Source organism: Sturnus vulgaris, chromosome W (assembly GCF_052056855.1).
Source record: "Sturnus vulgaris isolate bStuVul1 chromosome W, bStuVul1.hap1, whole genome shotgun sequence".
Taxonomy (NCBI): domain Eukaryota; kingdom Metazoa; phylum Chordata; class Aves; order Passeriformes; family Sturnidae; genus Sturnus; species Sturnus vulgaris.
Genome location: NC_142282.1, coordinates 38,336,503 through 38,360,403, shown reverse-complemented (window position 1 = coordinate 38,360,403; position 23,901 = coordinate 38,336,503). Strand labels below are relative to the sequence as shown.

The following is a 23,901-nucleotide window of genomic DNA, read 5'->3' as shown; positions in this document are numbered from 1 at the left end:
GCAGGGTAGGACGAAGAAACCATAATGCGACTTGGCCTGCTGAGACTTTCACCCTTGTTCCCGACTAGCTCAGATGTCAGGATGAAGCCTCAGGGATCTGCCACATGGAGGTGAATAAAAGATAACAAAAGAGGCTCTTTCCCCCTGGGGAGAATCTGAGGTTTATTTCTTGTGGTCCTCCAAGAGCGAAAAGAGGGTGAGGTCAGGGGGCATAGGTCTTATCTAGGGTTTGTAAGGGGGTGGGGAGAAATTGGATCTCGGCCATCTAAGCATGGCCAGAGGGGAGAGGGACCAGGCCACAGGACATTGTAGGGGTCACGGAATCTACCATTTTCAACACATCTAGTGAGTTACAACACCATAAACCATACATATCTGGAACAAACTCCAGTACCTTTGTAAACTTTCTACAAATCATTATTACCAAGCCCAGCACAATAGCTATTCTAATCCGTGCCCCTCTACTGTAAAAACTATGTGTTAGGGACAATACTAGAGCTATCCCCGGATAAGAAAATAAGCCTAGGGACCAGAAAGGTATTGAAACCTCAAAAAATCCTAGGGACAAGAGACACATAAAGGCCTCCACCCCAAGAGACATTATGAATTCAAGTAACATGGCTACTGACTGCTTTATCCCAATGCAGAGTAAGTACAACCACAATGCAATCAGTAAAAGTTTTTTTCTACTTTCTCGAGCCACACATTGGGCGCCAATTAATGTATTTGTCCTGGTTTAGGGGAAATTTGGGAGAAAACCTCCAAAGGGGTTCCTCTAGAAAGCAGACTCAAGCCTTCCCTCCCTCAACTGGTTAGGGAAAAGATTTTCTGAGAGAGAAGTGGAAAAAAACCTGTTTATTTAACAGGCAAAGCACTCCCCAGCACAAAAAATGAACAATAGTAAACAACAAAACCTCTCGCTGCTCCAAAGAGATGACAAATTCAGAACATCTCTTTCATGGGTTGCAGCTCAGCTCAGTCTGTTATGAGTCTGTCCAGCACTGGAAAATGCTGTGGCCCAGGCTCCAATGGGAAGCAGGTGTGAGCTCCCAGTACTCCCCTGGGTTTTCAGTCCAGAGCAAGTTCAAACAGTTACAAGAAAAAGAAAAAAAACACAGTCCAGGGAACTTCTCTGCCTCAGCTAGTTAAAAACTAACTAAAAGCAAAGGAGAACTCTCTCCCACAGTCCACTGCAGGCAACACTGTCTGTGTGAAGGATGCATGGGAGCAAGTGCAGTCTTGTTATAGTGCAAGCTGCTTGTAATAGGCAGTTGCCATGGAAATCTGGCTTGGTTCCATGGGCCAGTCCCTGAGTAGCTATTCATCCTATCAGGTTCTATCTAGGCTGCAGGCATATGATGGTCAAAGGAGCTGGGCAGCACCAAGACCTCGACCAAGGATATGTTCAGGCACACGAATTTTGAACCCCCTATAAAAGGTAGCCTCCATGAATAAACTGACACTGTTGTCCTTGAACGAGCTAAGGAGTCTGTCGTGCTCTCTGACCCCTCTCCCACCACGTGGCAGCAAAAGCACCCTGAGGTAACAAGTGCAGTTACTTTAGCAAAGACATTGAAACAAGATAACATGTGCCTGTCCATGGGCAACCTTGATAACCCACTTTCCACGTTTGGTAGGAATTCCCTTTGTAGTAGACGAATGGCCCGTCCAGAACTCAGAGCTCCTCCGCACCACTGCTAAGAGACCAAATCCGGTTGACACTTGGGACCATTGGACAAAAATACTGCCAAATGCCCCCGAGGAACCCCAAGAATTAGATTTGCTGGGGTCCTCCAAAGCAACATACTGTGTCAAATTCTATTACAAAAGTCCAAAGCAAAATTGGCCTGAATTGAATCAAATTCGAAACATATACAGCAAAGACATATCACCTATCAACAAAGCCTACAATTATCCAAATTGGTGCAATTACACAACTCATGCTCTCTCTGAATCCTCCCTCCACCCCAAAACATTACCCCGTGGAATGTTTCTTATCTGTGGTGATCAGGTTTGGGCTGGAATCCCCTCTCGCCTTCAGGGGGGACCCTGCAGCCTTGGCAAGCTTTCTACCCTCACCCCCAACGTTACCTTATTACATAATTGGAAAAAGGAGAGTGAATCAAAACGTGAAAAAAGATCTTACACTGAATTTGATGAAAGTTGTGACCCTAAATTGTACATTTGGAACAGACCCACAAGAGCTGCTGTATCCCTGTTCTTTCCATGGGTGGCTGCAGCAAAAGCCCTTGGTGAAATTACTCACTTAGGATGTTGGCTCAGTAAGCAAGCCAATGTCACATCTGCTGCTTTGAGTGATCTTTTAAAGGATGAAGAAACCACGAGACATGCATCCCTGCAAAACCGAGCTGCAATCGACTTCCTGCTGCTCGCCCACGGACATGGCTGTGAAGACTCTGAAGGGATGTGCTGCTCAATCTCTCCTCACGTTCAACATCCATCCAAGCAAACATCCAGAAGCTGAAGGACCTCGTGAAGGATTTGAAAGTACAAACCACCCCAGACTGGCTCAACAACCTTTTTGGACAATGGGGACTGACGGGGTGGGCTGCATCTCTGGTCAAGGGACTTTTATGGATTTTAATCATAGTTGTCATTGTGTTAATTATGTTTGCATGCTTTGTTCAATGTTTCAAGAAAGTTGCTGGAAGTGCCTTTTTAGTAAATACAGAGAGAGGAGTTGTGGAGGGAGCAGAAAACACAGAAGAAAGTTTCCCTGCATCCTCAGAACAAGCTCCTTGGAAAATCATAGCTTAGAGATAAGAAATGGATTGTGAAATGACGAATACAAAAGGAATTTAGCTTCCCCCCTCTTATCTATCTTCAGTATTAGTGGTTCATTTTCTTTTAGTATCCATAGGCCAGCTTTGAATGCAAAATCCCTCAGGGATTGGTCAGAAAGTAGAATTCCCTTGGTAATTGGTGCAAATTGTAAAACCCTCAAAAGTTATAAAAACCCCTGTAAAACAATAGCCGTTGGTATATGCTAGATAGGATGCCTTCATAGAATAAACTATGGATTTGTGCCTTTCTGCATATGCTGATCTCTTTACCCTGCTGGTCTGAGAGCTCACCGCGAGCCACAATTCTATCTGGGCAAGGCTCGGGAATTTGCTCCGTCGCTGAGGGCTGTGAAAACAGTCTCAGGGATCCCAAAGGGACCCCGAAACCCCACCAGTGACACTCCCCCACCATGCAGCGACGAAAGCACTGCAAATTAACGAGTGCAGTTACACAGCCTCTGTAAACGAACTGTATGCTTCTTGCCTCCCCCTTCAATCTCGGAACCACTCTTAAAGCTGCAGAACTTAATATCCAGCATAAACACAAGAGACGATTGGTAATACAAGCATCATATAGTCACCCTAGGACACTCACATGCATTATAGAATACCAGTTTTTTAGAACTGTATCTCATTAATTCTTCTAGTATTACATTCATTAGCTGCAGTCCGGTAATTACAGTCTCATTACTTAGCTCTTTAACTCTTTTCATCAACTTTTTATTTGTGTGTGCTTAAGGATGTACTTATATTTTTGTACCTTAGATCTTCAAGTGTGTTGCCAGAAAGTTACTAAAAAAATTTGTGAGAAATGTGTAGCAGCCTCTGCCTGGGGTTGGTCAGACCCTGGCTGCCGCCAACGTCCTGGATAGGGGGTCCCGCAAGGGACAACCCTTCCTGGAGTCTTAGGCAGTCTCAGCCACAAAGGTACCAATACGAAGCAAGGCCTGGATTTCAGGCAATCAGCTCTTATAGTGATTTCAGCTCTAAGTGATTTCAGCTTAGCTGGCAAGGTACCTCAGCCAATGCTGGAATGAGAGACTGGTAAGCGCTGTGTAGAGATTCCACAGAGTTCTTTATTGTCTTCTTCTGCGAAGGGTTCCAGTGACAATGGCAATCTGCTGAACTGGGTAAAATCAGGGCGTTTTATAGGGAAAGTATGGCTTGACAGAATGACCAGTGGTTTGGGGCTGAGGAAATATGACCAATAGTTTTACAAGGAGATAAAGCGGGGGTCTGAAGCGGGGACAAGGGTTTCTTAGCCTAGTCAACATGACTAAGCAATTCTTATCTAGGGGATAGCTCTCCAGGGAGGTCTTGCTAGGGGCCCTGTTCCCTCCACAGAAATGAATCTCAAGTTTTGAAGTTTTTAAAAGTTTAGTAAGGGATAAAAAGGGACAAAATAACAGTGCTGGGTACGTAGCCGTAGCCAGAGACACAATGGCTAACCATAGCAATTTTTCTTATATACTATTTCTATTGCATTGGTCAAATATATATTCATAAAGATTATGCACATTCAAACATTTCTTTGAACTCGTATACATGTTCCAAGAATTCTTTAGCTCGGTTTGACCCCTGACCTGCCTTTTTAGAGTACATGCAGTATTCGTAGATGTGTGGCTTGGGTTGCAATGCAGGATGTAACCAAAACTATGTATTCTATCACCATCTGTTGAAACCAGGTGAGGCAGTGTTCTTTATCTCCGGGGGAGTTATCTTCTGTTAATGGGCCAGCTGTTAAAACCAGGTGGGACAGTGTTCTTTATATTTTCCATGACTCATCCTTCTTCCAGGGAGGTATCTTCTGTTAATGGGCCATTGAGTCCCACTGCATGACTGATAAAATTACATCATCCTATTGGGAGATGCTCCACCCAGGGGGAGGAGCCAAGCATTTTCTACCTAAATAAAATCTGAGATTTGGAACATCAGAGCAGCCTTTTTCCACTGGATTCCAGAGGAAAAACAGACCCTTCTACATCATCACTGGACCTTCAGAGGAAAACTGCACCCTTCTACAGGACCACTGCTTCAACAGAACCACATCTATCACTCCAGGAGGACTGCAGCCACCATTTAATCGAACTGCTACCAATACCCTGACCAACAGGGTATCAGGTTGTATTCTGACTGTCAGTGTTTTGTTTTTTGTATTACTGTATTTTTATTTTAATTTTCCTCATAAAGAACTGCTATTCCTATTCCCATATCTTTGCCTGAGAGCTCCTTAATTTCAAAATTATAATAATTTAGAGAGAGCGAGTTTACATTTTCCATTTCAAGAGAGGCTCTTGCCTTCCTTAGCAGACACCTGTCTTTCAAACCAAGACAATGTGGTTTTGAGGGTCGTGTGTCACTTCCTCACAATGGCCCCTTGTTCCATGATTTCAACAAGAGACAATTATTGATATTCCAAGGGTCAATAGCAGGGGTCCTCCTCCCATCTGTTCCCTAAATATTATCTGACCATGCTGTTTTAGCTATTTGTGTTATTGTAAGTTGCCCACAAGTACTTTAAATCAACATCAGCTATTTCACAAATATATTTGCGTTATTCTCATTATTTTTCAGTTAGTTACAAAAATAAAAGCATTAGGTATTATTTCAGAACTACAGTTATTTCTGCAAAAATTAACATTATAATGCACAACACTTTAATATTTGTGAAAGCCAAAACTATAATATGCGTTTTTCACACTGTCCACAAACTAAAATATGATCCATAAATGATGTTCTGAGGATACGAGCTACACAAGGGCCAGGGCATTGGCCACAAAAAGCTGACAAATCATGCTATATCAAAAGCAGTTAAAAGTGATTGCAAACTGTACTATATCAAAATCATTGTGATTAACAATAATTTACAAAAGCTAGTACATAATAGAGAAAGCCAATAATTACATAGTTATCTATAAGAAGATTGCACATAGTTTATCCAGAAATGTGGAATGCCTATGTTTGTTCCACTATGTACTTGTTCAGGAATCACAGATCATGACATTGTTACAGATCATCTGAAATACTGTTCTTTATAATCAGTGAGAGAAAAAAACTGAAATATGTGTGCTTTAAATATGTGAAGATAGACTTGAGTTGTGATATTCAATCCTGACTCTGGAATTTCTCCAGTCTTCTTGATGCTTAGCTCCTGTGCTGTTCTCATAGTGATATTTAGCTAAAACTAATGGAGTGGTCTTATTAGGTTTATTTTTGTGAATGCAGAAACAAACTCCTATCCCTAGCACAAATACCAAGTTCCTAAAGGAAGCACAAGAGCTCGTAAAAAAATTAATTCGTGTTTATCAGGAATTAGAAGCCTTGCAAATTGTGCAAGCCTCAAGTGAAAATATTTTCTTTAAGAAAAGAACTCATTAAAGTATGCTTGCTTCTAGCAAATAAAAAGTATATTAAATACAATTGTGATGGCTTTGATTGGGGTAGAGTTAATTTTCTTCCCAGTGGCTGGTATGGGACTGTGTTTTGGATTTCTGCTGAATGTAGTGTTGATAATATAGAGATGTTTTTGGCATTGCTGAGCAGGGCTTACACAGAGCCAAGCCCTTTGCTACTTTTCATATGTCCATGCTGGCGAGGAGGCTAGGGGTGCATGGGAAGTTGGGAGGAGACACAGCTGGGACAGGTGATCCAAACTTACCAAAGGTGTTTGGAAGGATAAGGATTTGACAGGAAGTTCTCACAGATATGTATGTATGTATAACAGAAAGATCTTTGAATGTAGAATCTGAAGAAGGAATAGAAATTATAGCAAGTTTTGATATAGAAGAAAAGAATTGCTGAGCCAGACTTACTGGGTAACTAGAAGGCAAAGAGCAAGTGAGTTGGAAGGGTCTTTTATGGCTTAGAGCAAAGGATAAATCCACCTTAAACAAAAGATGTTTTTACCAAACAAAAGGATTTTCACAGGCAAACAAGAAAGCCAATGTTGCAAGTAGAGAAAAGATCTCAGAAATCTCCACTGCAGAAAAAGTCCCAAACATTAATATGTAACTACTAACTCTAATAATTAGCTAGTCACTAACATAATATGGTAATTTTAGCAGTTTGGATAGGTTGTATGTAAATGTAAAAGGTATTGTGTATGATGCTGATTGGTAGCCCTGTATTAAGATGCTCTGTAATGAAAAGTATATAATGTATTGTAACCAGAACTAGAATGGGACTTCAGGACACACGGCTTGCCTATCGCCAGCAGCTATAGGCTCACCCACGACCCACAACTGCTGTAACCTCGTCTATGCAATAAACAATATTTTAAGAGCCGTCTGAAGCCTCCATCTCTTCGTCAGGCTCTTACACAAAGGGATATTCCAGACCACGACATCATACTCAGTATATAAAGAGGGGGGGGAAGTAGGAGGAAGGAGAGGGGATGTTTGCATCGTGGTGATGTTTGTCTTCCCAGGTCACCATTATGCATGATGGGCCCCTGCTTTCCTGGAGATGGCTGAACACCTCCCTGCCCATGGGAAGCAATGAATTCATTCCTTGTTTTGCTTTGTTTGTGTGAGTGGGTTTTGCTTTCTCTATTAAATGGTCTTTATCTGAATCCACGAGTTCTCCAGCTTTTATCATACCAATTCTCTCCCCAGTCCTGCTGGTGGGGGAGTGACCAAGCAGCTGCATGGGGCTTGGTTGCTGGCTGGGGTTAAACCACGGCAACAATTTTAGAAGTAGAGTAAAAGAAACTGAAGAAATTTAAGAGACTTAAATTTTGTTTGTAGTCAGGTTCATTTATGCATTAAGTAAACATAAAACTGAAGCCAAATAAAACATTCAAGTACAGCCTCTAACAGCACATATATTCTGCAAGCAGTTTTTATGATATAAACTGTACAGTGAAGTAAAAAGCTATATTATTGCTTTTAAATTTTCAGTAGGATCATAGCACCAATTTTTCCAGAAAATGGTTTTATTCCAATGTCCTAGGGTGACGTTATGGTGCTTGTATCCCCAGTCGTGTGTTCTGTTTGTGCTTGGTATTATGTTCTGTGCTTTCAGGACTGACTCTGAAAGTGAAGGTTTGTTTTTTCTTGTTATCAGCCAGCTCACCTCCCCCATGGTCTGTGTTTAGGAGAGTCTAGGCTCGCTTGCTTGCTTTAGCTGCTACTTTTTGCTTTTGCCCTTGCTTTTGCTTATTAGTTTAGCTAGGCAGTCCAATTTTTTCCCTGGACTGTTCTTTGTTTTTATCTCCCTTTCCTGAATACCATCTGAACCTGTTCTGGATGGGGACCTGGGAAATACCAAGAAACACCGGGAGTCTGCATTTTGTGACCTGCAGCAGTCATCCCCAGTGCCAGAGACTGATAACTGGGTGACCACTCGCAGGAGACAATTTCTGAGTTTGTCATCCTTTCAGAGCGGTGAAAGAGTTTTTGTCATCTGGTGTTGTTCTTTTTTTTTTTTTTTTTTTTTTTTTTTTTTTTTTTTTTTTGTGCTGGGGAGTGTTTTGCTTGTTAAATAAAAAGGTTTTTTTCCACTTCTCTCTCAGGAAATTCTTCCGGAACCCGCTGGTGGGGGGAGGAGTCATGGGGGTTTGCTTTCTGGGGGCTCCTTCCAGAGGTTTTTCCCCAAATTTGTCCTAGACCAGGACATCCAAATAACCATATCTGTGTAGCTTCAAGTAGAGCTTGTGGTGGGTTGATCTTGACTGATTGCCAGATCCCCATACAGTTGTTCTCTCACTCCCCCTCCTCAGCAGGACAAGGGGAGAAAATAAGATGGAAAAGCTCATGGGTTGAGATAAGGACAGGAAGAGATCACTCACCAATAACTATCACAGGCAAAAGAAACTCAGCTTGGGAAAAATATTTCAATTTATTGACAATTAGACTAGGATGGTGAGAAAAAAAAAAAAGACAAAGCTAAAAAACATCCCTCCACCCTTCCTTTCTTTTTCCCACTCTCAATTTAAGTCCTCCATTTCCAACTCCTCTACTTCCACCACTGAAAAGCAGTGCAAGGGGGATGGAGAATGGGGGGGTTGCAGTCAGTTCATAACAGCTTATCTCTGCCAATACTTCTTCCTGACACTTTTTCCCTGCTCCAGCATGGGTCTCCCCCAGGCCCCAGTTCCTTCCAGGAGACTGCTCCAGGACGAGCTCTTCACAGGCTGCAGCTTTCTTCAGGACATATCTAGTTGTTGTGGCATGGGGTCCTTCACAGGCTGCAGTGTGGATATCTGCTCCACAATTGTCCTCTCCTCAGGCTGAAGGGGAATAACTTGCTTCACCATGGTCCTCTCCATAGGCTACAGGGGAATATCTGTTATGGCACTGTCACGATCCGCTATTAATGCAGAGCGGGGGTCTTGATGATTCTTTTGATCTCAAAGGTGCAAACAGGCAAAATGCAGGGGACAAAATCAGTTTATTCAACACCAGAAAATCAGTTTAATCAACAACAGCAATGCATTTCATCAAATGCCAACAATTCAGTTACGGTAAAGGGGAGAGGTATAGGATAGGGAAAGGGGAAGGAAAGGAAGGGATGGGAGAATAGCTACCAACAGACGAGATGGGCGTCCTCACGGGTCATCCGATAGACGAGTCCTCGTCCGTGGGGAGATCTCAGGGGTCTTCATCAGTGGAGAGATCTCAAAGGGTCCTTTCCAGAGGGTCGCTCTTTTATAGTCCTTCTCCAAAGCGAGTGGCCTCTAGCCAAAAGGTGGGAAGATTTATGGACCATTGTGTGGTGCTGCAGGAGACAGGTACGGACAAGCAGTCCTCAGTTGGTACAACACAACCTCTGGTTGGTGCCACAACAGCACGGTCCAGTGAACACAATACACCAGAACACAGTCATGAACATCCACCTGGCCCGGCCAGTAAACCATTGTTCGGAGTCAGCCTGGGTGGGGGTCCTCGAGGTCTCCTTGCGACGGTCGGGAGGCAAAATCGAGGGGAACTTCGGACCGACCCTTACACCACCCCGTGACTCACGATTGTCGTCAAGAGCGCCCCTTTGTAGAGTTGTAGTGAAGTCTTCAGTTGTGGTGTCTTCAGGACTCGTCCCAGTTGGTAGCATATCCCGGAAAACAGAGACAGGAAAGTAGGAAAAAGATAAGGGACAGGATAAGGAAAAGGAGAAAAGGGAAAACAAAACAGATTAATTGTGTTCAATTTTGTTGATTGCTAACAACTTCAAACGATTTGTTCAATTCTTTAAATTTTTCAATTTTGATTAGAAATAAATCAATTTTTAAAGCAAGTTTTTGATTAAACAATTCTAATTGAAATTAGAAGATAATTCTAGTTAAAAAAAAAATCATATTTTATTTTATTTGAAACCTTGTGTCAATAACCCTGGGGATGTCAACAGTAGCCGATCTGGGTATATCTGTCACAGATGCCAATTGTGTTAATCGTTTCGTTATTCTCCAAGTCATGATGTATAGAATTGCTGACAAAACAAAACCAATTAAAACTAAAATCAAAAGAACAAGGGTGGGATGACACAATTTGTTCAGGACACCTGTAGCAGTAGGTGACCACCCAAATAGAGTATCCCACCACCTGTGTTCAGCATCTGTCTTTACTCTTTCTAAAACACGATGTATTTTTTCCACAGCTATTAGAGTTTTCTGTCCGTTTTTCTTGATCTTCTCCAAAATTTCGATCAGATCTTGGTGGAGCAACAATTGCTTCACCAGAGAGAGGTTCATTCCAATTGGAGTGGGCAATAGATGGTGGATCAGTGTGTAATTTGACTGCAAAAGATGGGGAGAAGTAACTGGGGCTACATAGGAAAAATCACATCCTGAAATCCTAGTAAAGTTGCAGACACAAAAGTTTGAATGATTTTTAGTATTCAGTACCAAATTTTCTATGAATACACTATCACAAGCAGTTCTAAAGCATGCACATCCATTGCCTATATATACCAGTACAGTTTCAGGAATCTCATTTGGATGAATTTCAAAGTTACAAACATTCTGTTCTGTGTCCAAGCAGATATCTTGAGCTCTAATTGCATTACTTTCACAGATAAACCCTTGTTGTTCCCGGACAATGCAAGTTTCCAAATTGACAGTTTGCCACCTCCCACCAATTTGACGGGCCCATTCCCTATGCTCGAAAGGATAGAGAATAGCACCATCATGGTTCAACCCCAATGCAATGATGGGGAATATTGAATGCACTGAAGCATTACAAATTGTCAGTACAAAGGCTGTGGCTGTGTTTGTGCTGGGATCATAGGTAAAATTTATTAGGTTCCACCAGGACTGGAATTCTTTTTCAAAATCAGTGGCACTGTCCCAGACTATTTTTCAGATTTCAGTGGGAAAAGTGCCTTCCTCACCTTCTCTTATAATTAAAGCAGCAACTGACTGTATCCACAACTGGGCCTGGATACAACTGAGAGCCAAAGAGATGATATTTTGAGTAGCACCAAGTGCATCGATTATCAATTTGTGGTCATTTATGTTTACCTTTTCCCAACTTGGTAATATGTTTGATAACAACCATTGTTGGGTCCCCAAAGCTGTTAAGGCTGTTTGCAGGGGCCGTTGTAATTTGGTTACATCTCCAGCTGTGGTAGCCAATTTATTCATTAGTACTTCCGAATCGATGCTATTCAAAATTCCCAATCCTGTTCCCACAACACCGGTTATGTCTCTTGCCATTCGTTTTTTAGCAGGATTTCGTTTCCGCAGCCAGGTTGTCCATCCCTCAAAAGAAGTTTGTAGAAAGGGTGAACAAACTGGTTGGACTTCTGAGACATTATTTTGCATCAATAATTTGATTTGTTTGAGAGACCATGCCGGATTAAACAATATTTGTTGTTGGCCAGTTTTTCTAATTACATAATGTCCAAATTGAAAAATCGTAGGGCTTAGCACAACCGGTGGTTGGGTAGTAGGTGTTACAACATTAACATCAAGTTCTCCCCAGTATTTTGTATCATTTTTTCCACACATGATTTTATAGGAAAATTGTACAGCAGTTAGGTTTAGCCAACAGTCTTGATTTTGGGTTTTGCAATATAAAGTCCGGCCATGAGATCCTATGCCATAACTGTATGCAGGTTCGGTGAGGGATCCAGTTGCTAATTTACAAGTTATTGCGACATCATCACCTTGTGTCACCATGAAAGGAGGAAAAACCTTGTTTTTGTCATCCAACACTAAGGGGGGGTGCTTCTTCATGTCCCTCGGTGTTCTTCTGTGAAAAGTGAACACAAACAGAGTCTGCCTCCAGGAGGCAGGAGATTAAAATGATGGAACTATCCAGTGTGTAGCGTGGACTGGAATTCTGTTAATTTCCCAATCATTTTGCTGCTGAAAAGGAGGCCACTCTGTACCTCCTTTAAACACAGCATAGGAGTCAGTGTAGATGTAAACAAGAGAGATATTCTGTACCTCAAGTTGGAAAACACTCCAAACAACTGTCAGCTCACCGGTCTGAGAGCTGCCTTCTCCCTCAGTAATAATTTGTTCACCAGCAGAAGTGGGGAGGGCTACTGCCCTGTATTTCCCCACCTTTCCCTCTCGTTTGGCAGAAGCATCAGTGAAACAAGAATTTGCTGATTGTTCAGGGGAGAAAGGAGTGGCTACTTTATTTACCAAGGCAGGTTTGTCATGGCTATTTGCCAAGCTCTCAGTCTCTTGTATTGCCAGATTTTTTACAGCTCTTTCTATCACTGAGAAGATGTTACAGTAATGTTTGATCTGGGCATACCACTTCCCAACTGAGGATCTTTGGGCCACCCCGTCAGGGGGAGGGGTCTCAATAGTGACTGTGATGTGTTTTCTCCAGAACACTAATAATTCTAGAGCCTGTTGGATATCTTTCCTGGATTCAGGCAATTTAATTTGATCCAGGGAGGTTAGAATATCAGGTGGAATACATGTCATACTTCCTTTCCACCAAATTCCCAACAACTTCACCTCCTGAGAAGGTTTTTGAATTTTCTCTGAGGAAATTTGCAAATCAGGGTTTTCCAAATGAGAGATTATTTTTTGTTGGGTATCCCCCACTACTTTTATTTCATCCCCTCCCACCAGAATATCATCAATGTATTGATAGACAGCTGTATTGTCAGGTTTGGGTATCTTTTCTAATTCCTGGGCTAAAGTGTGGTGGGCCGAAGTGGGGGAATGTTCAGACCCTTGGGAAAGCCCAGTGCAGGTGTACTGCTTTGGCTCAACTCCCAGAGCCTGTGCAGGAGATTGATTTGGTGCATTGTTCAGAACTTGTGGAGAAGTTTGCTCTGGTACACTGCCCAGAACCTGTGGAGAAGGTTGCTCGGGGGGTGCATCACTGATATAATCATATTCTATTTTAATCACAGGTTTCAAGTTGGGGCAGCAGTGTTCCCCACAATTTTTCATCAAAATTGTGTCTTTTGGAGAGTACATTGGATTAATGTGAATAGCTTCCTTCTCCTGTTTTCCTTTTGGTGAATCAGCATGCTTTGAATTTTCGTCCCATTCTTCTCTTAAGGCAGCTTTTAACAAATTATTTTCATCTCGCAACAAATGGTTCTCATTCCTTTCTTGATCTAATTGTTTTTGCAAAATTTGAACAAGATTTTGTAGAGAGTCTATAATTGTTCTTTCCTCATTTCTGCGCTCAGAGCGAGTTTCTATGGCTGCCGTAAGACAAGCTCCTAAAACCGAGCAGAGTATGGTTTTATCTTTGCCCAGTTTGAACTTTGACTCATGTTGCAGAGAATATATTCTATCAATCACATTCTCCAGATTAAACCAATTATTGTTCGCCCATTCCTCCCCACCTTGGGACGGTCTGGCACTATACTTAGCTAATAGAGCATAAAATGCAGTTTTATCTGTTACAGTGGAATTCTCAGTCATTTTGTGAAGGGATAAGTAAAAACCACAACAGGGAGGTCTATTGCTTAAGTTACCACACACAACGAAACAGCTTTCGCTGTGTGCCCCCCTTCGCTTCCCTGTGTGGGTGAAGAGACCAAACTATTTGGGAGGCACTCCTTAGTTACAAAACACCAGGTTGTCTCTTCACTGCACCAAGTAGTCAAACATCATAAAAAACAACAACAACAACAACAACAACAACGGTGTCCCACCTTTTGCACCAGTAGATCTTTTGTGAAATTCTGATGACAGAACCCTCAAGTGAGTCTGGGGATGCTCCACACCAAGGTGTCTGCAGTCTGTGGGAAATCAGAAAAACCCCCCTTGCTTTCTAGACAGGCTCACCCATCCAAGGTGGCCAGCTAGGTGCGGCTGGAGTAAGACTTCCTTCCCCTGATACAGACTACAGACAACCTTGCATCCCTTCTGTCTGCCAGAAAATCCTGTCCATGACGCCAATTTAATGTCACGATCCGCTATTAATGCAGAGCGGGGGTCGTGATGGTTCTTTTGATCTCAAAGGTGCAAACAGGCAAAATGCAGGGGACAAAATCAGTTTATTCAACACCAGAAAATCAGTTTAATCAACAACAGCAATGCATTTCATCAAATGCCAACAATTCAGTTACGGTAAAGGGGAGAGGTATAGGATAGGGAAAGGGGAAGGAAAGGAAGGGATGGGAGAATAGCTACCAACAGACGAGACGGGCGTCCTCATGGGTCATCCGATAGACGAGTCCTCGTCCGTGGGGAGATCTCAGGGGTCTTCATCAGTGGAGAGATCTCAAAGGGTCCTTTCCAGAGGGTCGCTCTTTTATAGTCCTTCTCCAAAGCGAGTGGCTTCTGGCCAAAAGGTGGGAAGATTTATGGACCATTGTGTGGTGCTGCAGGAGACAGGTACGGACAAGCAGTCCTCAGTTGGTACAACACAACCTCTGGTTGGTGCCACGACAGCACGGTCCAGTGAACACAATACACCAGCACACAGTCATGAGCATCCACCTGGCCCGGCCAGTAAACCATTGTTGGGAGTCAGCCTGGGTGGGGGTCCTCAAGGTCTCCTTGCGATGGTCGGGAGGCAAGATCGAGGGGAACTTCGGACCGACCTTTACAGGCACCTAGAACACTTCCTCCCCTTCCTTCCTCACTGAACTTGGTGTTTGCAGGGTTGTTTCTCACACTTTTTTTTTGCAGTCATCTTTCACAGCTGCTATGCAGTGTTTTACCCTTTCTTAAACATGTTCTCACAGAGGCAGTACCAATCATAGAATCATATAATCATTAAGGTTGGAAAAGACCTCTAAGATCATCAAGTAACTGTCAACCGATCACCACCACCATGTTCACCATTAAACCATGTCCTCAACTGCCATATCCACGTGTTTTTTGAAGACTTCCAGGGATGGTGACTCCACTACTTCCCTGGGCAGCATATTCCAATGCTTGAAAACCCTTTCTGTGAAGAAATTTTTCCTAATATCCAATCTAAACCTCCCCTAGTGTAATTTAAGGTAATTTCTTCTCATCCTGTCACTTGTTACCTGAGACAAGAGACATCCCCCCCACCTGGCTACAATCTTCTTTCAGGTAGTGGTAGAGAGCAATTGTCACATTGGAGGTAGTCTGAAGCTGCGGCCCCAAACTCAATCAGCCTAGAGGTGTACGGGTCCCTGGGTGAGCAATGATAGGATGGATTTGAACACATACAAAGGATCCCAGCCAATTCATTGAGACCTAAATGCAGATGTGTCATTGGCCAGGGAACTGGGTGGTGTTGGGACCTCGGCCAATCATGTATGTATACCCGGGACTTTTGAATGCCCTATAAAAAGAAGTTCTGAACAATAAAACAGGCTGTTTGTTGAGGACCCTCGAGGAGTCCATGTCATCCCTGTTTCCAACCACGACTCACTAATGTCATAAGCAATGACGTCTCCCCTGAGTCTCCTTTTCTCCAGGCTGAACAATCCCAGCTCCCTCAACTGCTCTTAATAAGACTTGTTCTCCAGACCCTTCACCAGCTTCATTCCCCTTCTTTGGACAAGGTCCAGTGCCTCAATATCTTTCTTGAAGTGGAGGGCCTAAAACTGGACACAGTATTTGAGGTGCGGCCTCACCAGTGCCAATATAGGGGAATGATCCCTTCCCTGGTCCTGCTGGATACACTATTTCTGATACAGGCCAGGATGCCACTGGCCTTCTGGGTCACCTGGGCACACGCTAGCTCATGTTCAGCAAGATGTTGAGAAACACCTCCAGGCCCTTTTCCACTAGGCAGACTTTCAGCCACTCTTCCCCAAGACTGTAGCGCTGCATGGGGTTGTTGTGACCCAAGTGCAGGACTCGAGACTTCGCATTAGAATCATAAAATCATAGAATATGCTGAGTTGAAAGTGACCCAACAGGATCATCAAGTCCAAGTCCTGGCCCTATGCAGGACACCCCAAACATCACACCATGTGCCTGAGAGCGTTGTCCAAACACTTCTTGGACTCAAGGAGGCTTGGTGCAGTGACCATTTCCCTCGGGAGTGTGTTCCAGTGCCCAATCACCCTCTATGTATTACGTTACGGTCATAGGTTGGAGACAGGCACATGACTGAATACACCGAAGGTCACATGACAACAGCTGAATTTTATTGTTGGGTGCCCCCTTTTATAGGGGGTTCAAAATTCCCGCACTTACACATCTGATTGGTCGGGATCTCCGCGCCCCCCAGCTCCCTGGCCAGTGATATGTCTGCATTCAGGACTGAATGGGATTGGCAGGGGTTCCCTGTTTGAGTTCAAATCCAACCTATCATTGCCTCACTGAGGGTCCTGTTTACTTCTCTTCTATAATGAACTAGGCTAGACAAATTGGATTTCTGTTATGACCCAAATTATCTGTGCAGCTACAGACCAGCTGTGCTGTGACAATTCCCCCTTTTTGTTTTATTAAAAAAGTGCAAAGTGTTCTCTGTTATCCTTCCTGCAAGGACCCTTTGCAGACAGGATGACAAAGACAGCATGAACCTAGTTTGAATAAGGCTTCACACCCAACTTGACAAACCTAGCTAGCCCCAGCCAGCAATGTATCCCAGGAACCACCGGAGCTGAAACACTCACACCAGGAGCTGTCAGGCAAGATCACCAACAACACAATCCTTCAGGCTAGCATGTCACAAACTGTTTAGAAGTTACAAGATACGACTTAACACTACAAACAAGAAACCATTCAACTTTTAGAACCGTCAGAAAAACCAAATAACAGAAGAAACTATTTGTAAACAAATAAAATCCTTAAATAAACTGTCACTTCAAGAGTCCCAGATTTCCATGAGGTAGGTGCACATGTTGTTTCAATCACTGCTCCACACAGCCCCACAATGTCTGCTGAGGGGCCATCAGGAGGATGCTGCTTGTGGTCCAGGGCAGGACATAGAGCTGGGCAGACACACCTGGCAGGTACCCATCTGTGGTCGCTAAACAGCAGGCCTGTATAGGCCTGAGCAAGTCTCATAGACTGAATTCTGACTTGCTCCAACATAAGCTGTGAGAATGCTACCAGCTCTCAGTGAAATCAAAGTCCTGCAACAGTGAAAAACAGCTTGTTTTCCTGAGAAAGGACCCTAAGATGGAGAGACAGTTAGTCTGCACCTGTGTCAACTATTCCAAACCGTTGAAGAGAAGAATGAAAACAATATCTCAAAACAAACTCTCCCTCAGATACACACCTCAGGTTAACTGACCAATCAATACAGGGTAACAACTTGTTACTAACCAATTGGGGATAGACACGATATGTTTGTAACACTATATAAAGGGATGTGAGAAATAAGCCTTTAGCTTCTTTCCCTCCATAAAAAAGAGTGTGTCTCATCTCTCTAAAACGAGGTCAACAGCGACATCCATCGCGTTCCTGTGTCTGTGGAAACACAAGCATATCCATATCCTTAGGTAATAAGATCACAAGGACCTTCCCACCTATTGGTGATAAGGTCTTGCACCATTACCTTGGGTTTGGGTGACTGGGCATCACTGGATGATTGCAATGATAAAAAATTATTTAAAATTACTGGATTCTGGGAGTTTTCTAATAATGTTAAATGGTTTAGAGTATAGATAGCTTTAGCCACTCTGCTCTGTGGGGTCTCACCACACATTCCCCCTCTCTGTTTTTCAAAAATATGTTTTAAAGTGTCACGTGCACATTCCACAATGCCTTGTCCTGTTGCTGAGTAAGGAATACCAGTGTGGTGTGACACCCCAGAGCTGTAGGAATTGTCTTGTGTTTTGCAAAATATATGCAGGACCATTGTCTGTTTTAATGGTATGGGGGATACCTAAAGCAGCAAAAGCTGATCACCAATGTGCAATGGCATCTTGACTGCTTTCCCATGTGTATTGAAGCCCATATGGCTGATGAAAATATATCAACTGATACATGCACATATTTTAGACAGCCAAATTCAGGGATATGTGTTACATCAGTTTGCCATATTTGCAAAGCACGCAGTCCATGAGGGTTTACTCCCATCTGCAGTGATGCAGTGCAGGCTTCACAGTCAGCACAGGTGTGTTTGACAGCCAGAATTGCTACTGTAGGGCTCGAACACCTTGATGTAAAAAAAAAATAATGAGATGTCTTTGCTTGTGCCAGCATGTCTGGTTGTGATGCTGAGATTAATACAGAGTAAAATTTTGTTAATCAGTTTAATTGATAAAAATTCACTGGATTATGGTATCTTGGTCAATTCCTTAATAAGCCTTAAGTTTATACTTAGGATGAATGCTGGCTGTCAGGCTGTGGCACAATAATTTTAAAGGATTCCTGTGAATATGAGCAAATTATTATAAACAACAGTGAATGATGGGTCAGACAGAATTATTTAAAGGGTTTCAATGTTCATGCAGGCCTTGACCTGGTGAGCACTAGTCAATCACTATGGATATTTGTCATTTCACTGTATGGTACTAACTAGATGTGTTTACATGAAGGCAAATGAGTTTTGTTTGCTGTGGTAATTGAATAGGTTATGAGAACTCACCTCTGTTTTCAGCCTTAACAACTATAAACATGAACATAGTTTAATCCATTAAATTCAGATAACATGCAATTATCTTATGAACAGTAAGACAATACATCCAATAAAACAATAAGCACTACTAAACAAAATTATTTGAAACTACTTAAATGCTTTACCTTCACCCAGAGTCTGTCATAGCTGGACTTGGATAGCCTTTTCTGGAACAAGGCTTCCAAGTTGACCTCAAAAAGAGGGTTCAGCTTTTATAAGGCCAAATTTGCAAGTCAAAGTGACTCGATTTCATCTTTTTAGGATAGCAATACCTAGGATTTATGGCATACTTCCCTTACCAGCCAGGTCCAGGGCTTGATCAGAGCCAGGAATTTGGTTGGGAAGGTTTTCCCTACTTTAAAAACAAACCTTTATTAATATTCATTGAAAAAGTTCCCCAACATAAACAACTTACGAATAATAAAAAAAATACACACAAATAACATCAAATAATATCTTATGGCTGGATCTCTGTACCAGGCAATTCAACTTTCATAGTTGTTACTAAAATTTTGCAAATGCATTCTCAGTATACCCAACATCATTGCTCAATGGCAGCGGTGCAAACAATGAAACTTTTCCTTTGGTTATGAGTGTTGAAATTGAATCAGAGTTAGTTAGCAAAAATAAAAAAGAAGGTGCTAATTTACAGTATACATGGGCTAGATCAACAACTCCAAATAATTTAGACATGTCTTTTGGGTTGATTATACATCTGCAATTAATACGTTTTCTTCAGGAAAAGTATAAGGACATGACCTCAAGGCTGCAGGATAAACCATTTTTGTTAATTAGAAGTTCCTGTTATTACCATCTCATGCATAGTTTTTAACCTTTCTGTAATCTCAAATGACCTCAGTTTTGTGATTATTGCATCTGCATACTTAGCTGCAAAGACCCAACGTTAAAAGCCATGGTCATATTTTGGTTCAAAAAAAAGAAAACATGCAATTAGTATTTTAAATGTGAAAGGTAGTTGTTAGTAATTTTCAGCATGGAAATGATTTTGTAGACATTAGAAACAGAAGTGACAGGTGGAAATCTAGGCTTGGGACATTAAAATTATATTAACATTAATTCCCTAAGTGGTTTCAAGAGATAACAAGACCTGCGTCAGAAGTTGATTTAGGATGAGAGGGTTAGCACTTTTCACATCAGGGAAATTGCAAGGTGGAAGCTGTTTTGCCAGAAAAGAGTACCTTGTAAAAACGTCAGTTAATTTCTACTTGAAAGGATAGTTTACACATTAGAATTATTACATGAGCATCTATTCACAAAAGGCAATTAGCACAATGAAGTGCTAAGAACCACAATGCAATACTGGTTTTCACACTTATGTATTACCTTTTGCATGCTGGTATTGACCATAAATATTCAGAAATAGTACAATGTATAACTCTATTTAGCTGTTCGTTAGTACAACATAATCTAATTAATAATAGGGATACAGTTTTAGCTATAGCTAAAAACATCCAGCAAATAGCCCATGTACCAGTCCAGAAATAAGAATCTATACTGAATAAAAGATAGTTAAAAGATTTCTTTAAGATAGCCTAGTAGAAGAAAGCAAGAGTTCTAGTGCTATGTAAGATAACCAGTCTAATTTTTCTTCCATGTCTAATCCCATGCCTAATCTGGTTAATTACCTATGTAGTTCAAAATATGGAATTAATAACAGCGCCCACTAATCCAAAACTGGAAACTGTAAAAAGAAAACAAAACATTATGGTATTTAAAAAAATGAAAGAAAATACAGGCCTAGAAACGACATGCAAACTCTATGAAAGGTATCAGTATGCCAAGAATGCAAAAGTTCAAAAGTTGCAGCTCAAGCCAAATACAGTAAAAAAAAGGGAGAAATTGTTAAAAACTACAATATAATCTTGGCTTTCACATTTATGTATTAGCTTTTGCATGCTGGTATTGACCATAAATATTTAGATATAGTACAATGTATAACTCTATTTAGCTGCTCGTTAGTATAACATAATCTATTAGTTTAAGTATGTATTGCCTAGCTCATAGAAATGGTAGCGTGATGAATATATATTATACCATAGGCCTTAGCAAATCACTAAATGTCAGAATGTGTTCCCCCACATCTGCTGACTGACCTAGTGCTGAGATGCTTTCCTGACCTCTCCAAGTGATAACTGTGGCAAAAACCAGAGCACTGGAGGATAGTTAGAGAATACCTGTTAAACTTGAAGAAAACTTGTTAATTCCTTATCAGATAATGTGAAACAAGATAGAGACACAAGAAGAAATAAAACATATCAACTTGATTCACAGGATGTCATGCAGATAAGTTAGAGTGTAAAGAAAACAATCAAAAGAATTCCTGAGACATCAGAAGCTCACAAGAATGTCTGAATAATGTATGAAGCACATGAATATATATGCACCTCAGTAATGCAACAGTATATAGATAACACTGTACGAATTTATGGGGTGTGCGTTTTGGTCAATCGCCAAGGGCACCCCAGCGCTGGTTAATTTTTTTTTTATTTTTGTCCTTGTTTTATCCTTTATTAAACTTTTTAAAAATTCCAAATCGTAAATCTTGCTTTTCACAGCAGGGAGTTATATGGTGGTATTGTAAAAAGGACAATCTTAAATGAGGGTCTGGGATAGTGGTACCACAGGCACAACATCAGTACTGATCCCCCAAATCGTGCAGCAAATTGCCATCTGAATAATAAAAACAGAAAAGTTCCACGGAGTAGATGCAGAAACTACCTGTTTAGCCTGCAGTTATTCTCGCACAAGGCAGTGCAAATGCTGTAGTCCCCCCGAAGAAGGAATTACCTGTTCAGTTAGGTTTTTTTTTTTCCAGCACAGTATCAGCTCATGAGGGTGTGCGGTGAACAGGAATCCTGGCTGCAGCAGGAGTGGCGCTGGTGGGAGGAGGCGCTCGGGCGGCTTGAAGGACTCTGCCAGCACACAAATCCTCAGCCGCGCCTCTCCGGGCAAAGCCAGCCGTGTGCGGGGAGGAGGGAGATGGCGCTGCCTCTGCAGGCGCTGCCCCTGCCGGTGCCACCAGACTCCCTGGGTTGCTTCCTCACTGCCCATACGTAGAAAGCTGCGGGCGTCTCGTGGGACCCACTGAGAAGGTGACTTTGTGGTACCGCACGCTCACCAGGGGCTCCCGCAGCCCGTCCTCCTGCCGCCTCTGCAACCACCCCTCCACTTTCACAGAGGACGGGCTGAGAGGGGGCAAGCCACTAGGAAGGGCCCTCCCGACTCCAGCCACTCACTGCTACACAGCTCCAGTAGCCATATGGTGCGGGGCAGTGAGAGCTCTTTTGTGATACTGTCAAGGTCTCCTCCAGGACTAAACAGATCAGGGGACAAGGGGCCATCTTCTGGTTCTTCGCCCCCAGCCCCAGCAGACTTACAGGCATTCACTGGCAACTCAGAAGGGGTTGATATGGTTGCCGCAGTTGTTGCTAGGCAATGCGGATTGGTGGTGGTGGTGGTGGTGGTGGGGGTGGGCGGCCCTGCTCCACTTTGCTGGCGTCTGGTGCCTTTTATAGGGGGTTCAAAATTCTCATGCTTGAACATTGGATTGGTCGGGGTCTCAGCACCGCCCAGCTCACTGGCCAATGATATGTCTGCATTCAGGGTTGAATGGTGAGAAGATAAAGAACTGGACACTGCACGTTTCAATATGAATCAAGCAAGTGCCACTTTATTGTTCTCTTCTAACCCTAATATAAAATTTCTCTACCCCTACATGCGATCATAGAACTTTTTATTGGTAGAAGCCTTCTTGAATGAGGCAAACATGTAGACTTTTCTACTTTTACACTGGCTTCAGAGTTCCTTGGCATTCACCTATCACCTTCAGCTCTTCTTGTTTTCTTATTAGTGTTATGAATGGTTTTCTTTTTTTCCAATTAAACAAACAACAAAGATTAAAAGTAACAACAAATTTTTAATAGTAACAATTATAAATGAATACAATCAGAAGTATTAAAGGTGATTACAAAAATTATTGAAACTAAATACCATCCAAGTAAAGTATTACAATTGTATAATTTGGGATGGATAAAATTTGAGAGTAAGTGTTTTAGTATAATTGAGGTTCGTATAAAGCATAAGCAAAACCGACCGGGGGTACGGGGAGGGGCCTGCCCTTCCTCTCGTACCAAAGCATTCGGGCTAACAATCCCACTTATATACTATAGGCTACAAAAGTTTCTAGGAAGCTCCTCCTAGTTTCTATTCCTAAGATCTACGTAACTATACTGCACGGCGCATGCTCTACTAATGGGTTAGGGGGTCTCTTATCCTTTTAAGGGTCTTATTTCCGGTGAAGGCCCATCATCTTCATCAGTGACCGAGGTGTGACCTGCAGGTAGCGCAGGCGCCCTGTGTGACTGAGCAGATGTTTTCCATAACATGACTTTAATTAAGTCCCATGCTTGGGATCATTCCATTTTTGACAGCTTCAAGGTTGAAGCTGTATTTCTAGATGCCGCTTATCAGACCTCCGTCCTTCGACTATTCTTATCTGACTTTCTTCTAACCTCCTTCTTCGACTCCCAACATCTGGGAGATGTCTTTTATCCTGTCTCACCCATCTCCCCCCCTGTCACTCGGTAACAATAGTCTTTTATTGATCTAAATACAATTTTGTTAATATAGTTACAATTTAATTAGCACGAATCACATTTACCACATTAGGCCGCAGCTGTTCTTCTTATCTCTCTTTCAAGGGCAAAGCTACAGGCCTATCTCAGGCTCATAAAAGCATTCATATCCCTTTCCTGGCTCGTTCACTACATGTCCATCTTCCTCTAAAAACATTCCCACAATTCCCTCTTATTGCATTTCCCTAGATGCATTGGATATGGTACATTCCATGACCCCTGCAATGTCCTGTAGTCTGTTGCCTCTCCTTCCTGGCCATACCTGGCTGGCCGAGATCCAATTTCTCCCCGCCCCCCTTTCAGACCCTAGAAAAGACCTGTGCCCTCACAAGAAATAAACCCTGTAACTTCCTCTGGGGAAAGAGCCTCTTTTGTTATCTTTTATTTACGTCCGTGTGGCAAGGGCCCGGGAGGCTTCACCCTAACAGCTGAGCTAGACCGGAGGAAAGGGTGAAGACCCCGTAAGGGCCAGAAAAAGCCACAGTTGGCGCTCTCGTGGTTGGTCTCTACAGAGCACCCCACGAC

At 42.5% G+C, this 23,901-nt stretch overlaps 1 protein-coding gene, 1 long non-coding RNA gene and 1 pseudogene across 2 annotated transcripts; 2 read left to right on the top strand and 1 right to left on the bottom strand.

Annotated features, from left to right (window-relative positions):
* Window positions 1-1,461: 1,461 nt before the first annotated feature.
* On the top strand, window positions 1,462-7,087 carry LOC148220134 (uncharacterized; the record flags this gene model as incomplete). The annotated part of the gene is given in 4 exon segments (XM_088155790.1): window positions 1,462-1,628; window positions 1,630-2,432; window positions 2,435-4,489; window positions 4,601-7,087. Coding segments are annotated over 3 exon segments (1,314 nt in total), but the record flags the coding sequence as incomplete, so codon positions are not given.
* A 1,531-nt stretch (window positions 7,088-8,618) lies between these two features.
* On the bottom strand, window positions 8,619-21,603 carry LOC148220133 (uncharacterized). The gene is made up of 2 exons (XR_015798864.1): window positions 21,530-21,603; window positions 8,619-14,546 (listed from the first exon to the last, which is right to left on the bottom strand). It is a non-coding gene; the product is annotated as an uncharacterized LOC148220133 (long non-coding RNA).
* A 118-nt stretch (window positions 21,604-21,721) lies between these two features.
* Window positions 21,722-23,901, top strand: part of LOC148220132 (syncytin-1-like) — a 46,193-nt pseudogene continuing 44,013 nt past the window's right edge.